Source organism: Balaenoptera borealis (assembly GCF_965194805.1).
Source record: "Balaenoptera borealis genome assembly, chromosome: 2".
In the NCBI taxonomy this organism is placed as follows: domain Eukaryota; kingdom Metazoa; phylum Chordata; class Mammalia; order Artiodactyla; family Balaenopteridae; genus Balaenoptera; species Balaenoptera borealis.
Window position 1 is genome coordinate 184,487,104 of NC_138867.1, and position 23,925 is coordinate 184,511,028.

Here is a 23,925-nt window from a genome sequence, read left to right on the forward strand (position 1 = left end):
CGGCGGGAGCCGGAGGAGGCCGGAAGTGCGCGTCCCGGGCCTGTAGGGCGGGTCCGCGTGCCAACCGGAAGCGGAAGTGGCCGCTGGGCCGCGGTGGCGGGTGAAGCCTTTACACTAGGTGAGGCGGCGGTCGCCCTGGGAGCTTCAGCGGGAAGCTGGGGCATGGGTGGAGACGGAGGCTGAACCCCCTGGCCCTGTGCTGTTCGGCCCTGGGAGGAGCGGGGCAGGGCGCGTTTCGCCGGGAGCGGGGTTCCGGAGCGCGTGTAGGTGTTCGCTGGGCGGCAGGAACGACCCGGTCCACGCTCCCTTCTCCCACCTGCAGGGATGGGCTCCAAGGCCAAGAAGCGCGTGGTGCTGCCCACCCGCCCGGCGCCCCCCACGGTGGAGCAGATCCTGGAGGACGTGCGGGGGGCGCCCGCCGAGGACCTAGTCTTCACCGCCCTGGCCCGGGAAGGTAGGGGGAGCCCAGGTCGGGCAGGGGAGAGGCGGCCCAGAGACCCCAGCAGGAAGGGGCGGGGGAAGCGCCTGGCTGCCTTTAAGACATACTGGCAGAGCTAAGTAGTCAGGACGGAGACTGTCTGGCCCTGCAGTGCCAAAAATACGTAGGTCTGGCCTTTTGCAGAAAACGTGTGTCCACCCCTTGTTCAGAAGGTGGAAGCAGATGAGTGGCATACAGTTGTAGGGTGAATTTTGTGTTCCACTCTGTGAGGTTTGTTTATTCATTCAACAAACCTTCATTGAGAACCTGTTGTGGGCCAGGGTCTAGTCTAAGCACTGAGGTGGATAGGTGATCAAAAAAGATGGAAATGCCTGGGACTTCCCTGGCGGTCGAGTGGTGAAGACTCGGCGCTTCCACTGCAGGCGCCACGGGTTCGCTCCCGGATCGGGGAACTCAGATCCTTCCTGCTGCGCGGCGCGGCCAAGGGGAAAAAAAAAAAGGTGCCTGCCCTCGGGCCATTCTAGTGGGTAGAGACATTCAATATGTAAGACTTGTGGGACGATAGAAAGTGAGAAACGCTTTGGGGCTTTGTTTTTTGTTGTTGTTTGTTTGTTTTTGGTTTGTCTTTGTGTCTTTTTTTAAAGTTGAAGTATAGTTGATTCACAGTGTTTTGTTAACTCCTGATGTACAGCAAAGTGACTCAGTTATACATACATATACATTCTTCTTCATATTCTTTCCCATTATGGTTTATCACAGAATATTGAATATGGTTCCCTGTGCTCTAGAGTAGGACCTTGTTGTTTATACATTTTGTGTATAATAGTTTACATCTGCTAATCCCAAGCTCCCAATTCGTCCCTTCCTCGCCCCCCCTCCCCTTTGGCAAGCACAGTTCTGCTCTCTATGTCTGTGAGTCTGTTTCTGTTTCGTAGATAAGTTCATTTGGGTTGTTTTTTTTCTTTTCTTTTTTTTTTGGCCATGCTGTTCGGCATGTGGGATCTTAGTTCCCCGACCAGGGATCGAACCCACGCCCTCTGCAGTGAAAGTGTGGAGTCTTAACCACGGGGCCACCAGGGAAGTCCAATTTGGGTCATAATTTTTTATTTTTTAAATTTTTAAAATATTTATTGATTAACAAATATTTATTGAGGATATATGGTATACTGCTATAACGTGAATGGTATTTTTTGTTTTTTTTTAAATTTATTTATTTTATTTTTGGCTGCACTGCGTCTCCGTTGCTACATGCGGGCCTCTCTCTAGTTGCAGCAAGTGGGGGCCACTCCTCGCTGTGGTGCGCGGGCTTCTCACTGAGGTGGCCTCTCTTGTTGCAGAACATGGGCTCTAGACGCGCGGGCTCAGTAGTTGTGGTGCACGGGCCCAGCCGCTCCATGGCGTGTGGGATCTTCCTGGACCAGGGCCCAAACCCGTGTCCCCTGCATTGGCAGGCGGATTCTTAACCACCGCGCCACCAGGGAAGCCCTGGGTCATATTTTAGATTCCACATATAAGTGATATATAGTTTCTGTCTTTCTTTTTCTGATTTATTTCACTTAGTATGATCATCTCTAGGTCCATCCATGTTGCTGCAAATGGCATTATTTCATCCTTTTTATGGCTGAGTAGTATTCCAGTGTGTGTGTGTGTGTGTGTGTGTGTGTGTGTGTGTGTGTACACACACACACACACCATATCTTCTTTATCCATTCATCTGTTGATGGACATTCAGGTTGTTTCCATGTCTTGGCTATTGTAAATAGTGCTGCTGTGAACACTGGGGTGCGTGTGTCTTTTTGAATTAGAGGTTTTTCTGGCTATATGCCCGGAAATGGGATTGCTGGATCATATGGTAGCTCTATTTTTAGTTTTTTGAGGAGCCTCCATAGTGTTTTCCACAGTGGCTACACCAACTTACATTCCCACCAACAGTGTAGGAGGATTCCCTCTTCTCCACACCCTCTCCAGCATTTATTGTTTGTAGACTTTTTTTTTTTTTTTGGCTGCGTTGGGTCTTCATTGCTCTGCGTGGGCTTTCTCTAGTTGTGGCGAGCGGGGGCTACTCTTCGTTGCAGTGCATGGGCTTCTCATTGCGGTGGCACGGGCTCTAGGCACGCGGGCTTCAGTAGTTGTGCCTTGCAGGCTCAGCAGTTGTGGCGCACGGGCTTAGTTGCTCCGTGGCACGTGGGATCTTCCCGGACCAGGGCTCAAACCCGTGTCCCCTGCATTGGCAGGCGGATTCTTAACGGCTGCGCCACCAGCGAAGACCCGTTTGTAGACTTTTTAATGATGGCCATTCTGACTGGTGTGAATTGATACCTCATTGCGGTTTTGATTTGCAGTTTTCTAATAATTAGCGATGTTGAGCATCTTTTCATGTGCCTCTTGGCCATCTGTATGTTTTCTTTGAAGACATGTCTGTTTAGGTCTTCTGCTCATTTTTCGATTGGGCTGTTTTGTTTTTTTGATTGAGTTGTATGAGCTGTTTGTATATTTTGGAGATTAAGCCCTTGTCAGTCGCATCATTTGCAAATATTTTCTCCCATTCCATAGGTTGACTTTTCACTTTGATGGTTTCCTTTGCTGTACAAAAGCTTGTGAGTTTGATGAGGTCCCATCTGTTTATTTTTGCTTTTATTTCTATTATTCATTTATTTATACATTTTTGGCTGCGTTCGGTCTTTGTTGTGCCACATGGGATCTTCGCTGAGGCACGCGGGCTTCTCTCTAGTTGTGGCGCATGGGCTCCAGGGTGCATGGGCTCTGTAGTTTGCAGCACACGGGCTCTAGTTGAGGCGCACGAGCTCAGTAGTTTGCGGCATGTGGGATCTTAGTTCCCCCACCAGGGATCAAACCCTCATTCCCTGCATTGGAAGGTGGATTCTTTACCACTGGACCACCAGGGAAGTCCCAGTTTTGCTTTTATTTCTGTTGCCTTGGGAAACTGACCTAAGGAAATATTGGTACCATTTATGTCAGAGAATGTTTTGCCTGTGCTGCCTTCTTGAAGTTGTATGGTGTCATATCTTACATTTAAGTCTTTGAGCCATGTTGAGTTTATTTTTGTGTATGGTGTGAGGGAGTGTTCTAACTTCAGTGATTTACACGTGGCTGTGGGACAACTATTATTTTTCTTAATAGTAAAAGAAAAAAAATTCTGATCTTTGTTCCATGTGGCCACATTTCAAGGGCTCAGGAGTCCCTGGTGGCTCAGCTGGAGGGCGTTTCCATCACTTGGAACGTCGTGTTGGACGGGGCAGCCCCAGGAACAGGAGCTGTATTTATCCCTGGCCCGCGGCTGGGTCTTCAGAGGCCATTTGAGCCCCAACTTAAGGATCCTGGGCCCAGTTACCCCATGAGCAGTGCCGGGGCCACTCGAGGGCGAGGGGCTTCCCCTGTCGGCCTGTGTTCACGTCTAGGACCATACCTGGCCTCCGTGTGCACTGTCTGGCCTTTCCCACCTTGTTACTAAAGCAGATAAAGTGATTTTTAATTAAATGTCAGTGTTTCTGGGCCTGTTTGTAGACAAGGGGACCAGGCAGAGCGGAGAGGACCTTGACGTGTCTCCAGGTGGCCCTGAAACCTGTGCTTTTCCCGCCCTGGTCCCCCCCCCCCCCCCGCCCCCCGCCACGCCCTTTAGGAAGCGTGGTCATTGGGAAATGTGCGTCCACGCCCTCCTGGCCTCCTCCCACCTCCCTGATTGCTGAGAGCACAGGTGAGGCCGGCCGGCTCATGATCAGGGTCAAGGCCCTTTCCAGGAGCTGGAGCCCACCCCCAGGCGGGGCGGAGGGACGGTGGAGTCCGGCCTTTTCTGTGACCTGTCCCCTTCGGTCCACTGCTTTCTTTGGGGGGTAAACTGAGTCCCCTGTGTGGCCAGCGGGCAGTGATGCTGCCGTGTCCTGTCCCCAGACCCCCCAGCCCCCTCTGGGAGGGCCGAGGACACTGAGGCCCAGCGGGAGCAGCTCTACCAGCAGAGCCGGGTCTACGTGGCCACGAACCAGCGGCTGTGGCATGCGGGCGCCCAGCTGAAGCAGCAGCGCGAGGAGCTGCGGCGGGCACGCGAGGAGCTGGAGCAGGAGGTCAGCCACGTGGGCCAGGTGGCTCTGCCGGGCGCCGCGGCCGCCACCTCCTTGGGCTGACCCGGCTCCCCGGGGCCTCGGGGGCTCCGCTCGACACCTGGCCTGGCGCACCTCACCTGACACCTGGCCCCTGGTCCCGGAACCAGGGTCCAGGCTCTCTGTTCCGCGGCCTAGGCACGCCTGGCACCCAGAGACCCCGGGGGACACAGCCTGCCCAGGGGGTGGGGCTGCCTCAGCCAGGCACAGGCCCCTCCCCGAGGGTGGGGTCCGGGTTGTGCGCATGACCCTCGCCCTGAGGAGCCCCGACTGGACTTCCTGCGGGGCCCAGCCCCCGAGGGCCCTCCGTCCATCCTCCCTTCCTTCCTCTGGCGACCCTGCTTCACTGCCCCCCCCCATCAGGCTGAGCTGGTGCCGTCTCTGTGTGAACTGGGGGTCCCAGGGGTCCCAGAAGAGGGTAAGGAGTTCAGTGTCCTCCCTGACGCGTGGTGGCTGAGGTTATGTGAGGAGCTGTGGCCCCCCCAGGGCCCAGATCTGAGATGGGGCCTCGTGGTGGGTGCCACCCCTCAGGGCCCCCGGCACTCCGACCCAGGGCCTGGGCGCTCCCCCAGGGCACTTGTCTGTCTGTCAGCTGTGGGGTTCTGTCACACGGGGGCGCCATGAGAGGACGTGGTGGTCAGTCCACTGCCCCGGGCCATCACCCAGCTGCTCTCCTGTCCGTGCACCTTGGTCTGCGGACAGGTGGGTGGTGGGGCAGGAGAGGATCTTGAAAAGGGCATCACCCTAAAAAACCATCCCATGAAGACCAGAGAAGCAGTAGGCCGGTGGGAGGTGGCCCCGGGGCCAGGACCGTCGTGGATGAGCCCGAGTCCCTCCGATGAAATCCCCGTGTGTAGCTGTCTGAACAGTGCCCCGATGGACCACTCCTTTGCAGGGTCCCCGGAAGCTCGGGGCAGTGCTGGGACCCAGCACGCAGGGCCCTGACAAGGGAGACCCTGCGCATCCCAGGAAGAAAGAGTGTCTGCTTCACCCTGAGAGACCCCAAAACTGGAGACTTGACCTTGGAGGCCCAGGTGTCAAGAAAGTGCGGGCTTGCCTCTAGTGGCAGCAGTGGACGCCAGGCTGCCTCCTCCAGGGCGCACTGGCTAACAGCGGGCCCTTGGGGTGAGCTGCTTCCCCTCTCCCTGCCCTGCCTGGCCTCCGAGTGGGGCCGCCTGTCTTTGGGGCACTGTTCACCCTCCGGATCCCCCCGGCATCAGGCAGAGACACTCCACTGACTCCTGCCGGGTGCCTCCCCCTGCGCCTGTCCTGAGCGCTCTCCCTGCACCCCCGGGTCACGCTGGGGCTCAGCCCTCGGGCGTCCCCTTGCGTCCTCACGGTTGTGGGGAGCGAGGCTCTGCAGGCGGCATGTGGACCCCCACCCCGGCTTGTCCCCTCTGGAGACGGGCGCAGGCAGTGTGGAGCGCAACTCAACAGCTGTTTATTAAAGGTGCATATGAGACGCCTGGTTCCGCGGCCTCCTTCCGCCAGATGATGGCTTTACGGTTGGGGGGACGGGATGGGACGGGGATGTACATATTTACATGTGTCCGGTGGCACTGCAGACCCAGGAGGGAGACGCAGGGTGGAGGGGGAGCCTAGACCGCTGGGCTCGGGCTGTAGCCGGCAGGGTGGCAGGCATCAGGTGATGCACCGAATCCAGAACCCAGCTTGTGGCGTCCGTCTGCCCCTGGGCCAAGGTCCGGGAGTGGGTGCCCCATGTCCCCTCAGCGGGTGGCCAGGCGGCATCCTGAGGGCTTCAGACTGTGGTCCTCCCGCTCCTGCCTCAGACGACTGTCCAGCAACCGCCACTGCCTTTCTCCAGGAAGCCCATCTTCTCAGGGCCCTGGTCCCCCACTGGCCCGCTGGGCTGGGTGATGAGGTGTGGCTGGCCCCGCTGCAGGGGTTGGACAAGGCAGAGGTGGCTCTGACAGGATGGCCCCGGCCTGGGGAGAGAACGCCTGGGCCAGACAGAGGGCAGCGGGGGCGGCCGGGGAGGGTCCTCTGCCCCCAGTCACGGTGGCCGCGCTGCTCGCCGAGAGGTAGCTCTGGGAGTTCGCCCCACGGCCCACGTGGGGAGACAGGCACACAGCGGCCAGAGCGCCACCTGGGTCTCCCAGTGCGGGGGGCTCCCACCCCACCCCTCACGGCGGGGCGAGCTGGGGTGGGGCCCCCTTTTCCAGGGGAGGCTGGCCCGTGGTGGTGGGGGGCAGCATCCTTCAGCCCCCATATCTGAGAAGGCGCTCGGAAGACCCCCCAGCCGCGCCCTTCTGGCTACTGAAGGGGACTGGGGGCTGGGGGCGGCTGGTTTCTGAGACGCGTCTGATCCTGATCCTGATCCGCCAGGGGGCCGGGTTCCTGGCACCCTGCTCAGCCCCCGGCCTCCTCCGCTGCTGCCGCCGGCTGGCCCTCCACAGGAGGGGCACGTGGTGCAGCCCTTCCCTCGTGCTGCGTCCAGGCCCTCAGGCAGAGTCCTGGCGCCTGTCCTGCAGGACGGGTGTCGGGTGTGAGGGAGAGGTTGCAGCGAGTCTGTGTGTCTCAGCGGCGGCACGGTGTCCGAGGGAGAGGAGGGGCAGTCGGTGGCGCCCGGGGTGGAGATGGGGCCCCTCTAGCACCTCCTCTTGACTCAGCCTTGCTCCTCCTCCTCCCAGAGAAAGGACGGACGCCGGCACAGGGTTCCCCGGCCCCAGGAGCAGCTCTGCAGGGCGACTGTGACTGCATATCCGCGGGTCGGCCGAGAGCAGCCCCGCCCAGAGCCGGGTTCTGCAGGGAGGCGGTGGGCGGCTCTTCCTGCAGGTGTGCCGGGGCTCCCCCTCCGCCTCCTCTGGGACCAGCTCCCTGCAGCACCTGTGGGCTCCAGGGCCTCCCACTCCGAGTCCCACAGCTGTGCTGGACCTCAGGGAGGAGGCCGTGCCCGCACGGAGCCCACAGATCCAGGGCTTCCCGCGTCGCAAAGGAGATTGAGATCGAAAAGGGAAAGGCCGGGGGCCGGGCGGGCGCCTGCCGGGACGTCCTCTCTTAGAGTGCAGTCCAGGCCCGGCGGCGGGGCGGTCAGCCGGGCCCCGGCCTCCCCTCGGTGCCCCGCCCGCCTCGGCCAGAGCCCTCGCGGCACGCCTGCCTCTCCGTGTTCCTTACGAGGGTTGCGGGGGTGCTGTGTCCAGACCACGCCCGGCCAGTCCCGGGGTGCTCCAGGCTCCCTACACTCGCCGTCTCCGGTGGGGCCCCCTTTCTGTGGGGCTCAGCCACGCCCCTCCCCCGTGCCCCACGCTGAGGCTGAACAGGCAGACGAACCGGCTAAGCCCTCGTGAACAAGTTACTCAGCCTTGCCCGTAATTACAGGCTTCCTGCTGCGCCTGCTCTGCCACGGTTGCCTGCCGCTGCCCCCAGCTGGCAGGCTCCCGTCCCCCACGTCGGCGGGCGGGCACTGTCACCTCCCTGCGGCTCCCCGGAGGGGAGGGGAGGGGGTGTGGTGCTGATGCTGGGCCCGGTGGGGTCAGGAGCCCAGGAGGGCACTGCCGAGGACAGCCCCAGCCAGGAGAGCGGTCTCCGCGTGGGGGCTAGGCTGGGACGGCGCCCCCGTGGGCGCCCCCTGGCGGGGACGTAAGGTCCACCCTGCAGCTCACTTTCCTTGCGGAGCCCCCTGGGCACGGAAGCAAGCGTCTACGCAGTGAGTGTGGGGCCCGTACGGGCAGGGCAGAGGCTCAGAGGGCGGGGGCCCGGGTGGGCAGGCGGGTGCTGGGACCACCCTCGGGGCAGCCAGACGGCCCTGGGCCGGGAGAGGACGTTCTGGAAGGCCAGCCCCGGCCACTATCCCAGGAGGCCGGTAGGGACGGGGGCGGGGGCTTTCTCCACGGCAGAGTCAGTGGTGGCTGCCACCATGGGGCTGGGCACGTAGTTGAAGGGGGGGACGCGGGCGGAGCGGCTGGGGGAGCCGTGTCGGCTGGCGGGGACGAAGGGGCCGGGGGCGGGCGCCTTGGCGGGGCCCGGCCCGTCCACGTCGCTGCCGAGGAGGAGGGAGGGGGGGCCGCCGGTCGTGGCCTGTGGGGTCGCCCAGCTCTCCAGGCTCGGGGACGTGCTCGAGTTGGTCTTGGCAGTCGCGAAGTCCTCGGTCTGGACCACGGCGTCGCTGGTCTTGCGCTGCGGAGGGCCTGTGGGGCCGTCCTCGGGTGAGGAGCCCAGCAGGGGCAGGGCGCGGGGGGGCAGCGTGCTCCGCAGGATGTGCGGGACGTCCTCGTCCCGGATGCGACGCCACGTGGTGCCCGGCGCGGCCTCCCCAGTGCTGCTGCAGGGCGCGTTGTCCGCCACAGGCCCAGGGGCGGGGGCGTCGGGCCCGCGGGCCACACTGATGTGAGGCAGGGAGGCGTAGCGCTTGACCGTCTCGGGCCGCGCGGCCGGCGTGCGGACCGGCAGGCGAGACGGGCTCTCAGAGCTGGTGCGCCGGGGCAGCCGCTCGCCCGGGCCGGGCCGGGCCATGGGGGGCCGCTGGGGGGCCGGAGCCTGCCGGGGGGCCCCCCGCAGCTCATCACAGCGCGAGGAGCATAGGAAGACGGCGGGTAGCGCGGGCCGGCCACGGCGGGGCAGGCTGGCCTGGGCAGCCGGGGTGGCGGCCTCGGCGGCGGACAGTTCGGAGCGTCGGCGGCGCAGCAGGCCCGGCGACTCCTTGATGAAGGTCAGCTGCCGCCGGAAACCGGAGCGGTCGGAGGCCTCGCTGCCGCTGGAGCGGGCGGAGGCCACACGAGGCAGCCCCGGGCGGCCCCCTCGGGCCCTTGGACCTGGCTCCGGGGCTGCCCTGGCCAGGGGTGGCGGCCCCCGCCTGGCGGGCCTCTGCATGAAGGGGATCCGCACGGGCGACTTCTGTGTCTTGTGCTGCTTGGCCAGCAGGGCCCGGGCGGGAGTCTTGGTTGCGGGGGAGGCCCCGGGGCCAGGCAGGGGTCCTGCAGCCTGGACGGCCGGGGGTGACCTCCTCGTCAGAGGCTGGGAGGCCGGGGAGGTCTGGGAGGAGCTCGACGAGGGGGTCTTGGCCAGGCGGGCGGGTGGCGTGGCGCTCCTCTGAGGGGGGCTCAGCGCCGCCAGCTCTGAGATCTTGCCAGGTCGGTGCAGGCTTCGAGACCGCTGCTGCCCGGGGCCTGGGGTTTTGGCGGGGGCTGCTGGCTGCACTGGGTTTGGGGCTCCCGTCTTTCTCGGCACACTGCGGGGCCCAGGGGCACCTTTGGGCTGGGCCCGGGTCGCTGGGCTGGGCATGTAGATCACCGTCCGTCCCCGGAGCACGGCTGGCACCCCAGACGTGGCCTTCTGAGTGCCACGTGGCTTCTCCAGGTCGCCGCTGCGCTGGGCCAGAGCCCTGTCCCGTTTCTCTGGCCGCATGGCACTGCCCGCCTGGCCCTCTGCCCTTGGCCGTCGCCCCTTCCTGTGCAGGGGAGGCTGCAGGGTGGAGCCCACCGACTGCCCTGAGGCAAAGGACAGAACGGAGTCGGACTCAGAGGAGGCCTCGCGGGTGGCCGCCGCCGCTGCCTGGTGTAGCCACGTGACGATGGAGTTGGCCCCCTCCTGGATGGCGCGCCACTCGACGCTGTCCAGGTCTGAGGCGTGGTCCGAGCCCGCCGCCTCCTCACTGTGCTCCCGGGGCCCCTCTGCTGGCCTCTTCTCCTGCCGCGCCGCTCGGGACTGGCGGCACCCTGGGCCAGACACCTGGGGCCGGCGTCTGGGCACGGCTGAGCCAGTGCAGCGCCGGAGCAGCTCTGCCTCGGCCCGCGGGCGGGGGGCGCCGTCCCGCCTGCCCCCGGGGCCTGGGTCCTTGGTGACCCCTGGCTCGCGGGCTCGGGGCCGGCTGGCCGTGCGGTCAAAGGGTTCAGGCTCGCTCAGGGAGCTGGCGGAGGAGCTCAGGGAGTAGCATGGTGGCGTCTCATCGGCAATGAGGCTGGGCTGGCCCCTGGCGGGTGGCGCGACCTTGGGCGCAGCAACCTTGGGCGGCGTGACCCTGGGCGCAGCAACCTTGGGCGGCGCGACCTTGGGCACGGCCTGCACCTCCTTCCTGCCACCAGCCAGGGATTCCCTCTTCACCGCGCGGGGGATCGCAGATGCCCGCCGCGGGGGTGCCACCGCCGCTGCCGCGGACGGCTCCTCGTCTGAGTCATTGCCGTAGAAGCAGTACACAGCCTCCTCGGTGGGCGTCGTGAGGCACAGAGATTGCAGGGCCCCGTCCCCACGCGCCCGGCCCGGGCGGGAGCTGTCCCTGTCCCTGCAGGCGCTCGGGGGCCGGCAGAGGGGCAGCTCGAGCCCTGCGTGGCTCCTGCCAGCCCCCCGGGGCTGCTCTGTGCTCCGGCCCATGCCCCCCGCCCTGTGCCGGTGCCCGGCGGGCTGCCTGGTGGGGGCGGCACGGCCTGCAGCCTTCTGCCCCTGCGCAGGCCCGCCGTCCCCGGGGGGTCCCTGCAGTGTTTCCTCGCTGAGGGAGGTGGCGCTGGAGAAGGTGACTGGCGTACCCTCGGCCGAGTCGGTGCAGGACTCATCCTCCCGGGCTGGGGCAGGCACCAGCATGTAGACGGGCACAGGCAGGGTGCGGCGGCCAGGCACCAGTGCCGAGGCCACCTTGCGGAGCCGGGCGGGCACGGCCCCACCCAAGCACTCGCGCAGCAGCTCCAGGTCCCGGTCGGTGGATGTTGGCCCTTCGAGGCGGCCGCCGGCCTCGTCCCGCCGGCGGTGCCCGGGGCCCACGCCTCCCCCACTGCTGCGCTCGGGGCAGGCCGGGGGCAGCAGCCGCAGCTCCACGTCCTTCTGCACGTAGAGCTCGTGCAGAGCCAGCGCACTCAGGCTGGAAGCACATGAGAAGTTCTCGTCGGGCTTCTCCACAGTGAAGCGCACGCTGCCCGCGTCCAGCTCGGACGGCAGCCGGCAGCGCTCCCGGCAGTCGGCGATGTCCAGGAAGCGCTTCACGTAGCTCTCCCACTGCAGGCTGAACTGGGTGGCCTCACGCTCGCCCGGCGGCGCGGGGGCTGGCGGGGGCGTCTTGCTGCGGCTCGGTGGCATGGTCTGCCCGGGGCTGTCAGGAAGCTCGCTGGGGCTGACTGTGCCGCTGCCCAGCCCGCTGCACGGGTCGCTGGCGACGGAGCTGGCGATGGATGGGCTCTCGAAGCTGCCCAGCGAGCTGACCGAGCTGCAGCGGCTCAGCACCAGTGGCGTCTCCTGCACGCAGTTCTCGGACGAGCTGGACGGCGTGGCGTCCTCCACCCCCAGGCCCCGGCCCCGCTGAGGCACCGGGATGGCCATGGGCAGGGAGGCGGCCCCCGGCCCCTGCCAGGCCCCGTCCAGCCCGGCCTCACTGGGGCCGGCCTCCTCCAGCCCCTCCAGGGACGAGTCGCTGTCGTCCAGGTCCCCGGCCTCACTGGGCCCTGGGCGGCCGGCCGAGGACAGTGAGGACAGGGAGCTGCAGCGCGACAGGCAGAGGGGTGCCTTCTCCGCCGCCAGCTTCTCGGGCACCTTGTTCAGGTCCTCTGCGGGCAGCCAGGCCTGTTTCCGGGCCCTGGGGGCCAGGGACCCCGCGCCCGCCCTGGCGGTGCCCTCAAGCAGCGGCACGTGCTGGTAGGTGGGCGACAGCTTGATGGTGCACACGCGGGCATCTGTGGCCGCGGCGTCCCGGGCCTTGGGCTCAACCTGGCCGCTGGGCAGGTTGAGGTCAAGCCGGCTGGGCCGCGCCTGGCCGCACAGGGGTCCCTCGCAATGCTCGGCCAGCGCGGCCAGCGCGGCCAGCGGGTAGGGCCGCGAGTGCTCGCGGGGACAGTGCCCGTCGCTGGTGCTGCCGCTGTTAAGACTGTCGTTGGAGAGGCTGGCGTGGGCCGCCTTGAGCCGCAGCAGCGGGTGAGCCCGGCCGCCGGCCTCTCGCCGCCCCACCTCGGGCCCCCGGCAAGGGGAGCAGGAGTGCGCGCGGCCCTCCCGCGGGGCCTCCTGCCCGGGGTCCCCAGAGCTGAGGCTGAAGCTGTCGTCGGACGAGGTGTGCAGGGCCGAGATGTCCTCCACCAGCCGGTCGATGCGCGCCACTGCCAGTGCCAGCTTGGCCTTGGCCCTGGCTGCCACAGCTGCCTCCCCGCCGGCCTCCTTCTCGGACTCCAGGCCGCCCCGGCGGGCGGGCGGGGCGCGGGCCAGCGCCTGGCCCTGCAGGAAGGGGCTGCCCAGGAAGAGGGGCAGCACGGCGGGGCTGGCAGGCTCGGCGGTGGCGGCAGCAGCGGTGGCCAGGGAGGGTGCGTCGTCATCATCGAAGCAGCCCGAGTCAGAAGCGTAGTCCTGGGCCAGGCCGTCCAGGTGGCGCAGGGGCGGCAACGGCTTCTTGGAGGCGGCCTCGGCCTCGGGCAGGCCCTGCTTCTCCAGGTGGTCGAGCGCCTGCGCCAGGTGCCGCGCGTCCAGCGCAGCCTCCAGCGCCCGCTGCTTGCGCACGTACAGGCTGGGCGCACAGGCGCCGGGGGAGACGGCGGTGGCCGCCGCCTGGTACTTGGCGGGCCGGTGGGCCAGCAGGTTGCGCAGGGCGGCGGCGCTGCCCATGGCGATCATCTTGTGCTTGGAGTGCACCAGGTTGCGCAGCATGCCCACGGCGCCCAGGTCCCACAGCAGCTCCTGGTCGCCGGCGCTGCGGGCCGACAGGTTCCAGAGCGTGCCGCATGCGTTGCTCACGATGGTCAGGCTGTGCGACGTCAGGTGCTGCAGCAGCGTCTGCAGGCAGTTGTGGTCCCGCAGCACCTGCCTACGGGGGCCCGAGGGGCGAGGAGGGGCGGGAGGGGCGCGTCAGGCCCCCCGCCCAGCTCGGACCCCAGCCCGCCGGCCGCCCGCCCGCCGGCAGGACTGTGGCCACGTGGGGCAAGTCAGAACAGAAGGTGCCCAGGTAACTTTGAATTTCAAAGGAAGGGATACATTTTTAGTAAAAGCATATCCCAAATATTGAATGCGCTCTACTTGTGTGAAAGCTTTCATTCATTGATGTCAACAAACTATTTATGAAACAATACTAATGTATTAATATTACTTATTATTTAAAATGAAATTTCATTAAAACCATCTCATTTTATTTCTTTAATTTTTATTTTACATTGGAGTACAGCTGATTTACAGTGTTGTGTTACTTTCAGGTGTACAGCTAAGTGATTCAGTTATACATATACACGTATCCGTTCTTTTTCAGATTCTTTCCCCATTTAGGTTATTACAGACTATTGATTGGAGTTCCCTGTGCTACACAGTAGGTCCTGTTGATTACCTATTTTATGTATAGTACTGTAGAGTATAACTCATTTTAGGGCACCTAAATCTTGTGATATTTGGGATATACTAAAGATATATTTCTGTTTGCTTTTAAAACTACTAAGTATTGTTTCTTAATTATTGGCCCTACTAGTAAATAAATGTTTTATTTTACATGGTAAGATCTTTAGCACAAGTATCTCCCATGCAACATTCAGGAATATACTAAAGATAGTATTTTTAAAAGAAGACAAAAATCTAAGTATTGTTTGTTAATTATTAGCATTATTAGTAAATTAATGTTTTATTTTAATGGATAAAGTCTTTAGCACAAGCATATCCCATGCAGTATTTAGGATATGCTTTTTAAAAGTTATGTGTTTTCATACATCTGAAGCATTAGTTATTAGTAGTATTAACAAATAATTTTATTTATTTTAATAAAGAACACATTTTTACTATTATTTAGAAAATAATGCATTTTTATTTTAATAAATTAATTTAAAATTCAGTATATTCCACGCAATATTTGGGATATACTTATACTTTTTAATAGCTATGTATTTTCATACCTTAGAAGTATTACTTATTATTAATGTTACCTAGTAGGTAATAAATATTTATGCTAATGAAGAATAAGCATTGTTTTATTTATTAATATTGCTTAGTGAATAATATTTTAATAAAGAACAAGTATTTATTATTAATATTATTTAGAAAATTATGTATATTTTTACTAAGTTAATTTAAAATTTAGTACAAGTATATCCCATGCAGTGTTTGGGATGTATTTATACTAAAGATAGTACTTTTAAAGTAAACAGAAATCTCAATATTGTTTGTTATTAGCATTATTAATAAATTAATGTTTTATTTTAATTGGTAAAATCTTTAGCACAAGTATATCCCATGCATTATTTGGGATATACTTTTTAACGGTTACGTATTTTCATACGTTAGAAGCATTACTTACTGTTAACGTTACCTAGTAAGAAGTATATATTTATGTTAATGAAGATTAAGCATTGTTTACTACTTAGTGCATAATAGTTTGAGAAAGAACAAGCATTGTTAATATGACTTAGAATGCTACGTATGTTTTTACTAAGTTAATTTAAAACGTGGTACGAGTATATCCCAGGCAGTATTTGGGATGTATTTATACTAAGAACAGTCAGCGACCGGGGATGCATCGGGCCGACCCATTCGCAGGAGGACGAGGCTCGGCTCCCCGTGGTTCACCGCAGAGGGGGAGCCGCCTCCCCCACCCCAGCTGCTCCCGGGCTCCACCTGCCCGGCGCCCTCCCCCGCGCCCCCGGCTGACCTGTAGTCCTCACGGGTGGCGATGAGGCTGGACACGTTGCGCAGGATGCCGCCGCCGCTCTCGATGATGGCCAGCGAGTTGCTCTGGCACTTGTAGGTCAGTGTGCTGACCAGGAAGCCCAGGGCGCCGTCCACCTGGCAGATGGCGGCCTTGTTCTCCGTGCTGTGCGCCGAGAGGTTCCACAGGGCGCTGAGCACGCTCTTCAGGGTGGACTCCTGGGCGCGGGGCCGGAGCAGGAGGGGGTCAGCGGTGGGGGCCCCAGCCCCGCCCCACCCACGGGCCCTCTCCCTCGAGGCGCCAACACAAGGCACCCAAATGCCCTTTCGAGTAGAAGTCAAAAGTAACACAGCCGGCCACGGCAAGATCTTTTGAGTCGCCGGGTTGGAAGCCCCTGGCCTGGACCCGCTGCCAGGTGGCGGGTTGTCCGTCTGGCTTGACTTCCCCCCAAGGTGGCGAGCTCGCCACCTGCTGCCAGTGCCTCCCGGCCACGTGGCTGGCACTGCGCAGCCGTGGCCCCCGCCACCCCGCCCGGTGCCCACCTTGGAGGCTCGCAGGACGCACTGCATCAGGGCCGTCATGCTGCCCACCTCCCTCAGCACCTTCTTGCTGCTGATGTCCGCCCTCCAGGACAGGTTGCGCAGGATGCTGGACACCACCTGGGCGAGTGCAGGGCAGGCCGTGTGGGCCCGGGCCTGGCTGCCAGGGTGCCTCGCAGGGCCCACGTGCAAGCCCCGCGGCGGCAGGTGGCGGAGCCCAGGGGACGCCCCCCGCCCCCCGGCAGCACCGCAGCCTCCCGGGTACCTGGTGCAGCTCCTCACTCTCGGACGCCAGCTGCGCCACGATGGCCTCCATGCAGCCCCGGCGGGCGCACAGTGCGGCCTGTGGGGCGACACGGGAGTCACGCCATGGCGGGGGCACCTCCCGCGTTGACTGAGCACCTACTATGTGTTAGAGCTCGAACCCCACCCCCCATCTTCACCACCACAGGGGAGGGAGAGCACTCGCCCTGTTGCTCTGATGAGGAGACTGAGGCTCACACAGGCGCAGACACCCCGCCCAGGCCCAGAGGCCCCCGCTCCACAGGGGCAGCAGCAGAGGGGCCAAGAGGATGGCGGCCCGGACCCCGGGCCTCAGTCTCCCCGCCTGTCCCTGCCTCTCAGTGCTGCTTCGAGGCGGGGAGGAGGCCAGCGGGGCTTAGCCTGGGCGATGCTGGCCCGCCCGCCGGCCCACCCAGCCACCTTGTTGGCGACGTCCCCGAAGGTTAGGTTGGTGAGGGTCATGCCGGCGTATCGGCGCAGGGCCAGGTTGAGAGGGTCCCGAGTCATCTTGTGCATCTCATAGTCGACCTGCAGTAACTCCGCCACAGCCTGCAGCCCACCTGTGGGGACACGGCAGGGCTGGGGGCAGGTGGACACCCCCCCACCGCCCCGCCTGCCCACCTCCCAGCCTCTGCCCGCGCAGCTCACTCTACCTATACGCCCTCCCCTCCCTCCAATCTGCTCTCCTTAAGCCCACCTTTGAAGCCCAACTCTGAGGACACCTCCTCCAGGCAGCCTGCTGCCTGGCTGGCCCAGCCCCCTGGGTGCCCTGCACCTTCACGCCCGCCTCTTTTCTGCCCTCAGCCCCCAGTCACACTTCGTCCGGCTGCCGGGCCTTTGCACATGCTGTTCCCTCTGCCCGGGATGCTCTTCCCCACTGTTTGCCCAGTTTCCTAGGTCCCCTTCTGCTCAAGAGTGACTTCCTCAGGGAAGCCCCCAACTCCCCAGATGAGAAGCTCCCAAACCATTAGCAAGCAAGCCACTGAGGGCAGGGCTGGCGGCTGTCCCGCTGCGTCCCCGGGACGGACCGGACGGCGTGTGCTCAGGAGCCACTGCTGATGGCCCACACACACGATTTTTCTTTTCCTTTTTTTTCTTTTTTAATTTTTTGGCCATGCCACGCAGCATGTGGGATCTTAGTTCCCCGAACAGGGATCAAACCTGTGGCCCCTGCAGTGGAAGCACGGAGTCTTAACCACTGGACCACCAGGGAGGTTCCTGCACACACAGTTCTTTACTCACTAGGACAACTGGGTTCTCACTTTACAAAGAGTAAATGGTCGGGACTTCCCTGGTGGTCCAGCAGTTAAGACTCCGTGCTTCCAAAGCAAGGGGCGCCCGGGGTTCGATTCCCGGTCAGGGAACTAGATCCCACATGCTGCAACTAAAAGCCTGCATGCCCCAACTAAAAGATTCTGCATGGGGACTTACCTGGTGGCGCAGTGGTTACGAATCCACCTGCCAATGCAGGGGACACGGGTTCGAGCCCTGGTCCAGGAAGATCCCACATGCTGTGGAGCAACTAAGCCCGTGCGCCACAACTACTGAAGCCCGCACGCCTAGAGCCCGTGCTCCGCAACAAGAGAAGCCACCGCAACGAGAAGCCAGTGCACCACGACGAAGAGCAGCCCCTGCTTGCCGCACTAGAGAAAGCCCGCATGTAGCAACGAAGACCCCAACACAGCCAAAAAAAATATTTTTAGTTAAAAAAAAAGATTCTGGGGCTTCCCTGGTGGCGCAGTGGTTGAGAATCTGCCTGCCAATGCAGGGGACACGGGTTCGAGCCCTGGTCTGGGAAGATCCCACATGCCGCGGAGCAGCTAAGCCCGTGAGCCACAACTACTGAGCCTGCGCGTCTGGAGCCTGTGCTCCGCAATGGGAGAGGCCGCGACAGTGAGAGGCCCGCGCACCGCGATGAAGAGTGGCCCCCGCTTGCCACAACTAGAGAAAGCCCTCACACAGAAACAAAGACCCAACACAGCCAAAAATAAATAAATAAATTTAAAAAAAAAAAAGATTCTGCATGCTGCAACTAAGACCTGGTGCAGCCAAATAAATAATTTTTTTTTTTTAAAGAGTAAATGGTCAGCGGGAGTAGACGGGAAAGAACCTGCAGGAACCCAAACACACGCAGCCCTTCCCCCTTGTTCAGCAACAGGATCGTCCTCAGGACCCGGGACCGATGAGGCAGTTTTGCTGAAGAGCACACCAGTGGGGACCACCCTGGGGAAGGGGCTTAGCAACACAAACCTACAAACTTCCAAAGCGAACCTGTACGTGTGTGTGCACAGCAGCACAAGTCACAACAGCCAGAAGGTGGAAACAGCCTGAGTGTCCATCACCAGATGATGGAGAAACACACCGTGTCCCTCCACACACGGGGACGTCCCTCAGCCACGAAAAGGGGTGAAGCCCTGACCCTCGCTACCACATGGATGGACCCTGAGAACACGATGCTCAGTGAGAGAAGCCAGACACAGAAGGACCCACAGTGTGTGATTCCACTGATGGGAAACGTCCAGGACAGGCAGATCCACAGACACAGAGCGTGGGTTCGTCGTTGCCAGGGGCTGGGGAGGGGGAGGGGGACTGAGTAGTTAATGGGGACAGAGTTTCAGTTTGGGAAGATAAGATTAAAAATGGTTAAGACAGTAAATTTTATGTTACATATAATCTACCACAATTTAAAAAAACGTTTAGGGAATTCCCTGGCGGTCCAGTAGTTAGGACTCGGTGCTTTCACTGCTGAGGGCCCGGGTTCAATCCCTGGTTGGGGAACTAAGATCCCATAAGCTCTGCAGCGTGGCCAAAAAAAAATTAAAATAAAATTTAAAAATGTTTAAATACGTAATTAGAAGTTGGAGCGGGGAGCTTCCAAAGCCTTTTTGCTTCTTAATCTGGAAACTCCACTCCCGGGAACACACACAAAGGAAAAAAATAACAATAGGGGAAAAGAGGTTGAACTGAACTGTGCGTGGGGCACTTTCACTGGAACTAAGGGGCCACTCAGCTCATCGTGCATCCCTTGCCTGACTGACGGACACCAGTGACATGCCAGCATTTTCATCTCGGGACCCCTGTACATGCTGAACATTTTTTTGAGGACCCCAAAGAGTTCACTTGGGTTACAGCTCAATAGTCATCGTACTGCCACCAACAACAAAACAAACATCCCAATCGAAAAATGGGCAGAAGACCTAAATAGACATTTCTCCAAAGAAGACACACAGATGGCCAACAGGCACGTGAAAAGATGCTCGACATCACTAATTATTAGGGAAATGCAAATCAAAACTACAACGAGCTACCACCTCACACCCGTCAGAATGGCCATCGTTAAAACGTCTACAAATAACAAATGCTGGAGAGGGTGTGGAGAAAAGGGAACCCTCCTGCACTGTTGGTTGGGACGTAAGTTGGTGCAGCCATTATGGAGAACAGTATGGAGGATCCTTAAACAACTAAAAATAGAACTACTGTATGATCCAGCAATCCCACTCCTGAGCATATACCCGGACAAAACTATAATTTGAAAAGATACATGCGCCCCTGTGTTCATAGCAGCACCATTTACAATAGCCAAGACATGGAAGCAACCTAAATATCCATTGACAGATGAATGGATAAAGAAAGTGTGGTATATATAAATACAATGGAATATTACTCGGCCTTAAAAAAAGAATGAAATAATGCCATTTGCAGCAACATGGATGAACCCAGAGATTATCATACTAAGTAAAGTAAGTCAGACAAAGACAAATACCATATGATATCACTTTTATGTGGCATCTAAAATATGACACAAATGAACTTACCTACAAAACAGAAACAGACTCATGGACACAGAGAACAGACTTATGGTTGCCAAGGGGGAGGGGGTTAGGGGGGAGGGATGGAGTCGGAGGCTGGGATTACCAGATGTAAGCTATTATAGACAGGATGGATAAACAACAAGGTCCTACTGTAGAGCACAAGGAACCATATTCAATATCCTGTGATAAACCATAATGGGAAAGAATATAAAAAAAAATGTATATATAACTGCATCCCTTTACACCTGAAACTAACACAATATTGTAAATCAACTATACTTCAATAAACAAAAAATATTTACCACGCTAGAAATGAAAACGGAGAAATCTTTTAACCCCAGAACGCACAGCCCAGCGGTCCTCAGAGTAGGAGTGCCTGGAAAACCCCTCTGAACACACATGCGCACGAGAGTGAAAAAGGCAGATCGCATCTTCGTGGAATTATCAACATAGCAGTGAGTGTGCAAGCCTCTTGGAAGGAGCTTGGTAACCTCCAGGGGTCCCTGGACCGGCTGGCAGAGGAAGGACTGCAGACCTGTGCCCTCTTGTAAAATGTCTGCCACTCCAGATGCCCCCCGCCCCGGAAAGGCTGCGCCTGGGCGCTCCCCCACCCCACCCCCATTGGGTTTTGAGCGCCCGAGTCTATGTGGCCAGACCACGTGGGACCTTACAGAAGAACCTTTGAGTGCTTTGACCATCTGCCGGGTGAGAAGTAGTGCCTCGTTCGGCCCTTGATATTTCCTTTCCCCATGTTTTGATTACTTTTATGCGGAAAAGATGCTGTAGTACTCCCAAACCTAAAACTTCACGGGGTCGCTCCGCCTCGACCACCCAGTAGCTTCGATTCACCTTTTCTCCTGGCTTCCCGGCCTCTCCCCTGTTCTCTGAGCCCCAGGACCACTAGTGCCGAGAACCTGCCCTGCGCTGAGTGAGGCCCAGAGGCCGTCCAGATCGGGGGTAGCTCCAGCTCGCGGGGGCGGCGAGGGGCACTCACCCAGCTCGTTCATGGCGCGGCGGTATTCCTCGTCGAAGGACAGCTTCATCACAGCGCAGGTGGCCTGGCAGATCTGTGGCTCGATGGGGACCGGGGCTGTGGGCAAGGGGACCGGGTCAGAGCCCTTCCACTGCAGGAAATGTCGCCTGGTGGGTCCCCGCCCCTCCCTGCAGTCTCCACCCTGCAGACCTGCCAAGACCTGGAGCTTTACAAAGTGCTGCCCGCCGGGCGTGCGGGGTTACCCCCAGAGCACCGGCCCCTCTGAAGTGAACAAGGAGGGGCCTGCCTCACCCAGCCTGGTGCTTAGCATCTGATACTAACTTCGTGGACGGCCCCAACAGGGAATCTCAAACTCTGCCCCCGCCTTTCGAGGGTTAACTACAATCGATCCTTTCAATCAACGACCGTTTCTTGAGCATCTACCTTGTGGCTATCCCTTTGCCAGTCTGTCTTCACAGGTTCCCAGGAGGCCTCAGCTGGCGCGTGGCACAGAGCAGGTGCCCAGCTAAAGCCAGAGGCCGCTGTTACTGCCAGCGGTGCTGCCCTGGCACCTGGGGAGCCCAGGCTGCCGCCCAGCGCACAGAAGCTGCTCACTCACTCACCGCCGCCGGCGCCGCCGCCCTCGGGCCCGCCGTCCCGGGCCTGCAGCCAGTCCCAGCAGGTCTCACAGTAGGCACGGATCTGCTCGAGCACGTGCAGGACGCGCATTTCCTTGCGCGCCAGACCCTGGTCCGGCTGGGAGAAGACGATGTTGTGCAGCGCTGCGTTGGCGCGCATGCGCGCATCCTTGGCTCCCGGCGCCCCTGGGGTCCCGTTGCGACCCCCAGCCCCGGCCTCGGTGCCGTGCAGGATCTGCAGCAGCAGCGGCAGGCAGCCCGAGCGGCGCATGGCCACGCAGCTCTCAGGTGAGCTGGACATGGCGAGCAGCGTCCGTGCCGTGTCCTCCTGGTCACGCGTCGCCAGCATGGACAGCAGCCAGAAGACCACCTCCACCTGCGAGGGGCAGGAGATGTCAGGGTGGGGAGCCCCGCCTGGCTCACCTGGCCCACCTGCACTCCCCCTGAACGGATGGGAGTCCTATGACCTCAGCCCAGGAGAATCTCTTGCTCACCCCACTACCCTCACCCTGCATCCTCCCGGGGAGCAACACACACACACACCCCACTGCAGAGATGCCCCCAGCCCATGAGAGCCAAATGTCCACCCCATCAGCCTCACCAGTACTCCTAGGGGTGACCCCCTACATCTAAGCCCAGAGTGCCCCCCAAATATACAGAACAGGTATCCACACCCACGCCAGGCTCCGCACCACAACCCAACCTCCCAACTCACTCCAACTCAGGGTGACCCTCCCACACCTGGGGATGCTTTATAGCGGCCTGGAGAGGGAGGGGCCTTCAAATGCAGCAGGGATGCAGGACCCACTTCACTGTGTATCCCAACCCAGCCGGCCGCCACTGCCCCCACCCCGCCTCTCAGCATCCCCCCCCCCCCCGGACTCCCCTCACCTTGCTGTTGCCCGGCTGAGGGGCACCATCCTCAGGGTGCGTGGGGACCTCAGCCTCGGGGTCCTCATCCATCGGCATCGACTTCACTGCCAGCAAGGCCTGTGGGGAGAACGCCAGGCCTGCGGGTTCCGCCCAGGGGCACCCCACAAAGCGCCCGCCCCGGCTGCTGATGCCTGCCCTACCCCCATGACGATGTGCCGGGGGCCGCAGACGGATTCCTGAACCCTGGGCAGGGCCCGGGGGTCTCCCTGCTGCCTGGGGCTGTCACCACCCACTAGGGCCCTGACTCCGCCCCTCCTGGTACCTGGGGCTCGGTCTGTTGCACCCGGTCCTGCGCCGACAGCAACTCCTTGTCGATCTGCTCCAGGCGGGAAGCACGGATCTGCGTGGGAGAAAGGGCACACTGAGGAAATCCCACCCCCACCCCGGCTCCGACTCCGCCCACACTCCCAATACGGCCCCGTCCCCAGTCCAAATCCTGCCCCATGCTGACTCCGCCCAGTCCCTGGTTTGGCCCCATCCATCGCCCAAACCCCACCCTGGGCTCTGACCCCGCCTCCTCCTTGATATGGCCCACCCATTCTCAACCCTCCCCCCCCCCCCCCCCAGTTATCTGACCCCATTCACTTCCTGGTCCCACCCAAGGTCCAACCCTCAAGCCCAGGCTCTGGCCCCGCCCACAGCTTAATCCCCAGGCCACCCCTCCGGACCCACCTATTTTCTGACTTGGTCCCGCCATTTGACTGTCAACGCCCAAGTCTTGTTCGGACTCGGTTCCTCGCACTGGTCGCCCCGTCCCTATCGTTCTGGGATTCTGTCCTCTGAGCCGGGCTCTGTGCTAAGCCGCCTCTGGCTCCGCTCACACCCAGCTCTAACTATGGCTCCGTTTCCTGCGTCAGGCCCCACCCGCAGGAGTCTCTGTCCTCTGATTCGCCCGCAGACATGTAACCCCGCCCATTAACAATATCTGCGCTCCTCCCACAACAATATCTGCGCTCTGATCCGCCCGCTGGTGCATGGCTCCGCCCCAGCCGCACCTGCGCCCGCTGCACCATCTCGTCCGAGGTGCCAAAGCGCTCCTCCATCAGCGAGCGGATGTGCTGCGCTTCGAACTCCAGCTGCTGCCGGATCAGATCCATCTGCATCGAGAACTGCTGGGAGGGGCGGGCGGGCCTCGGTGAGGTGGGGGTGGGGGGCGATACCCGGGCGAGGGCTGGGCCTCCCCTCCGCCCCCCGCCATGGGCGGGTTGGGGCGGGGCACTGCAAAACCCCGGGCAGCTCCGCGCGCTCACCGTCTCCACGTGAGGGAGTTCGTCCAGGCGCTTGGATAGGCCCTGCAGCTGCGAGTAATACCAGAGCTTCTCCTTCTCCTCCTTCTCAATCTCATTCAACAGGAAACACCTGGCGGAGGGCCGGTCGGTGGACGCGGGCTCACAGAGCGGGAGCCGTTGCCATAATGTGTTTGTTTACTCTGATTTTTGTAATCACTTGTGGGGTGCTTACTGGGTGCCAAGTTTAATAGGTAGTGTGGCAAAGTCTCGCCCGTGGTGCCCCCGGCACTGGGGTGGGGATGGAGTGCAGAAATTATTTGAAAGTAAAAAAGGTAACTCCTTTGTAAATCTTGGTCCTCGGAGAAAGGCTCTGAGGAGGCTGTTCTAACACCTCTCGAACACCGGCTAATCTCCCTCTAGCC

The 23,925-nt window shown here is 60.5% G+C and overlaps 2 protein-coding genes across 10 annotated transcripts in view; one reads left to right on the forward strand and one right to left on the reverse strand.

Moving 5' to 3' along the window:
• Positions 1-6,016, forward strand: LOC309623293 (UPF0449 protein C19orf25 homolog). The gene is made up of 3 exons (XM_082380053.1): positions 1-118; positions 323-454; positions 4,349-6,016. The coding sequence occupies exons 2-3, from the start codon at positions 325-327 to the stop codon at positions 4,576-4,578; spliced, it is 360 nt and encodes a 119-aa protein (XP_082236179.1). The 5' UTR covers positions 1-118; positions 323-324; the 3' UTR covers positions 4,579-6,016.
• APC2 (APC regulator of WNT signaling pathway 2) overlaps positions 5,972-23,925 on the reverse strand; it is a 26,700-nt gene continuing 8,746 nt past the window's right edge. For 2 of the 9 annotated variants that reach the window (XM_082380023.1, XM_082380026.1), the window contains 11 exons: positions 23,525-23,633; positions 23,270-23,383; positions 22,537-22,614; positions 22,233-22,331; positions 21,327-21,717; positions 20,725-20,820; positions 16,339-16,478; positions 15,902-15,979; positions 15,640-15,756; positions 15,101-15,315; positions 5,972-13,282 (listed from right to left, as the gene is read on the reverse strand). In XM_082380023.1, coding sequence (XP_082236149.1) covers positions 8,362-13,282; positions 15,101-15,315; positions 15,640-15,756; positions 15,902-15,979; positions 16,339-16,478; positions 20,725-20,820; positions 21,327-21,717; positions 22,233-22,331; positions 22,537-22,614; positions 23,270-23,383; positions 23,525-23,633 — 6,358 coding nt within the window. In that variant the 3' untranslated portion in view covers positions 5,972-8,361. The other 7 variants (XM_082380018.1, XM_082380021.1, XM_082380020.1 and 4 more) reach the window with 6 other exon arrangements.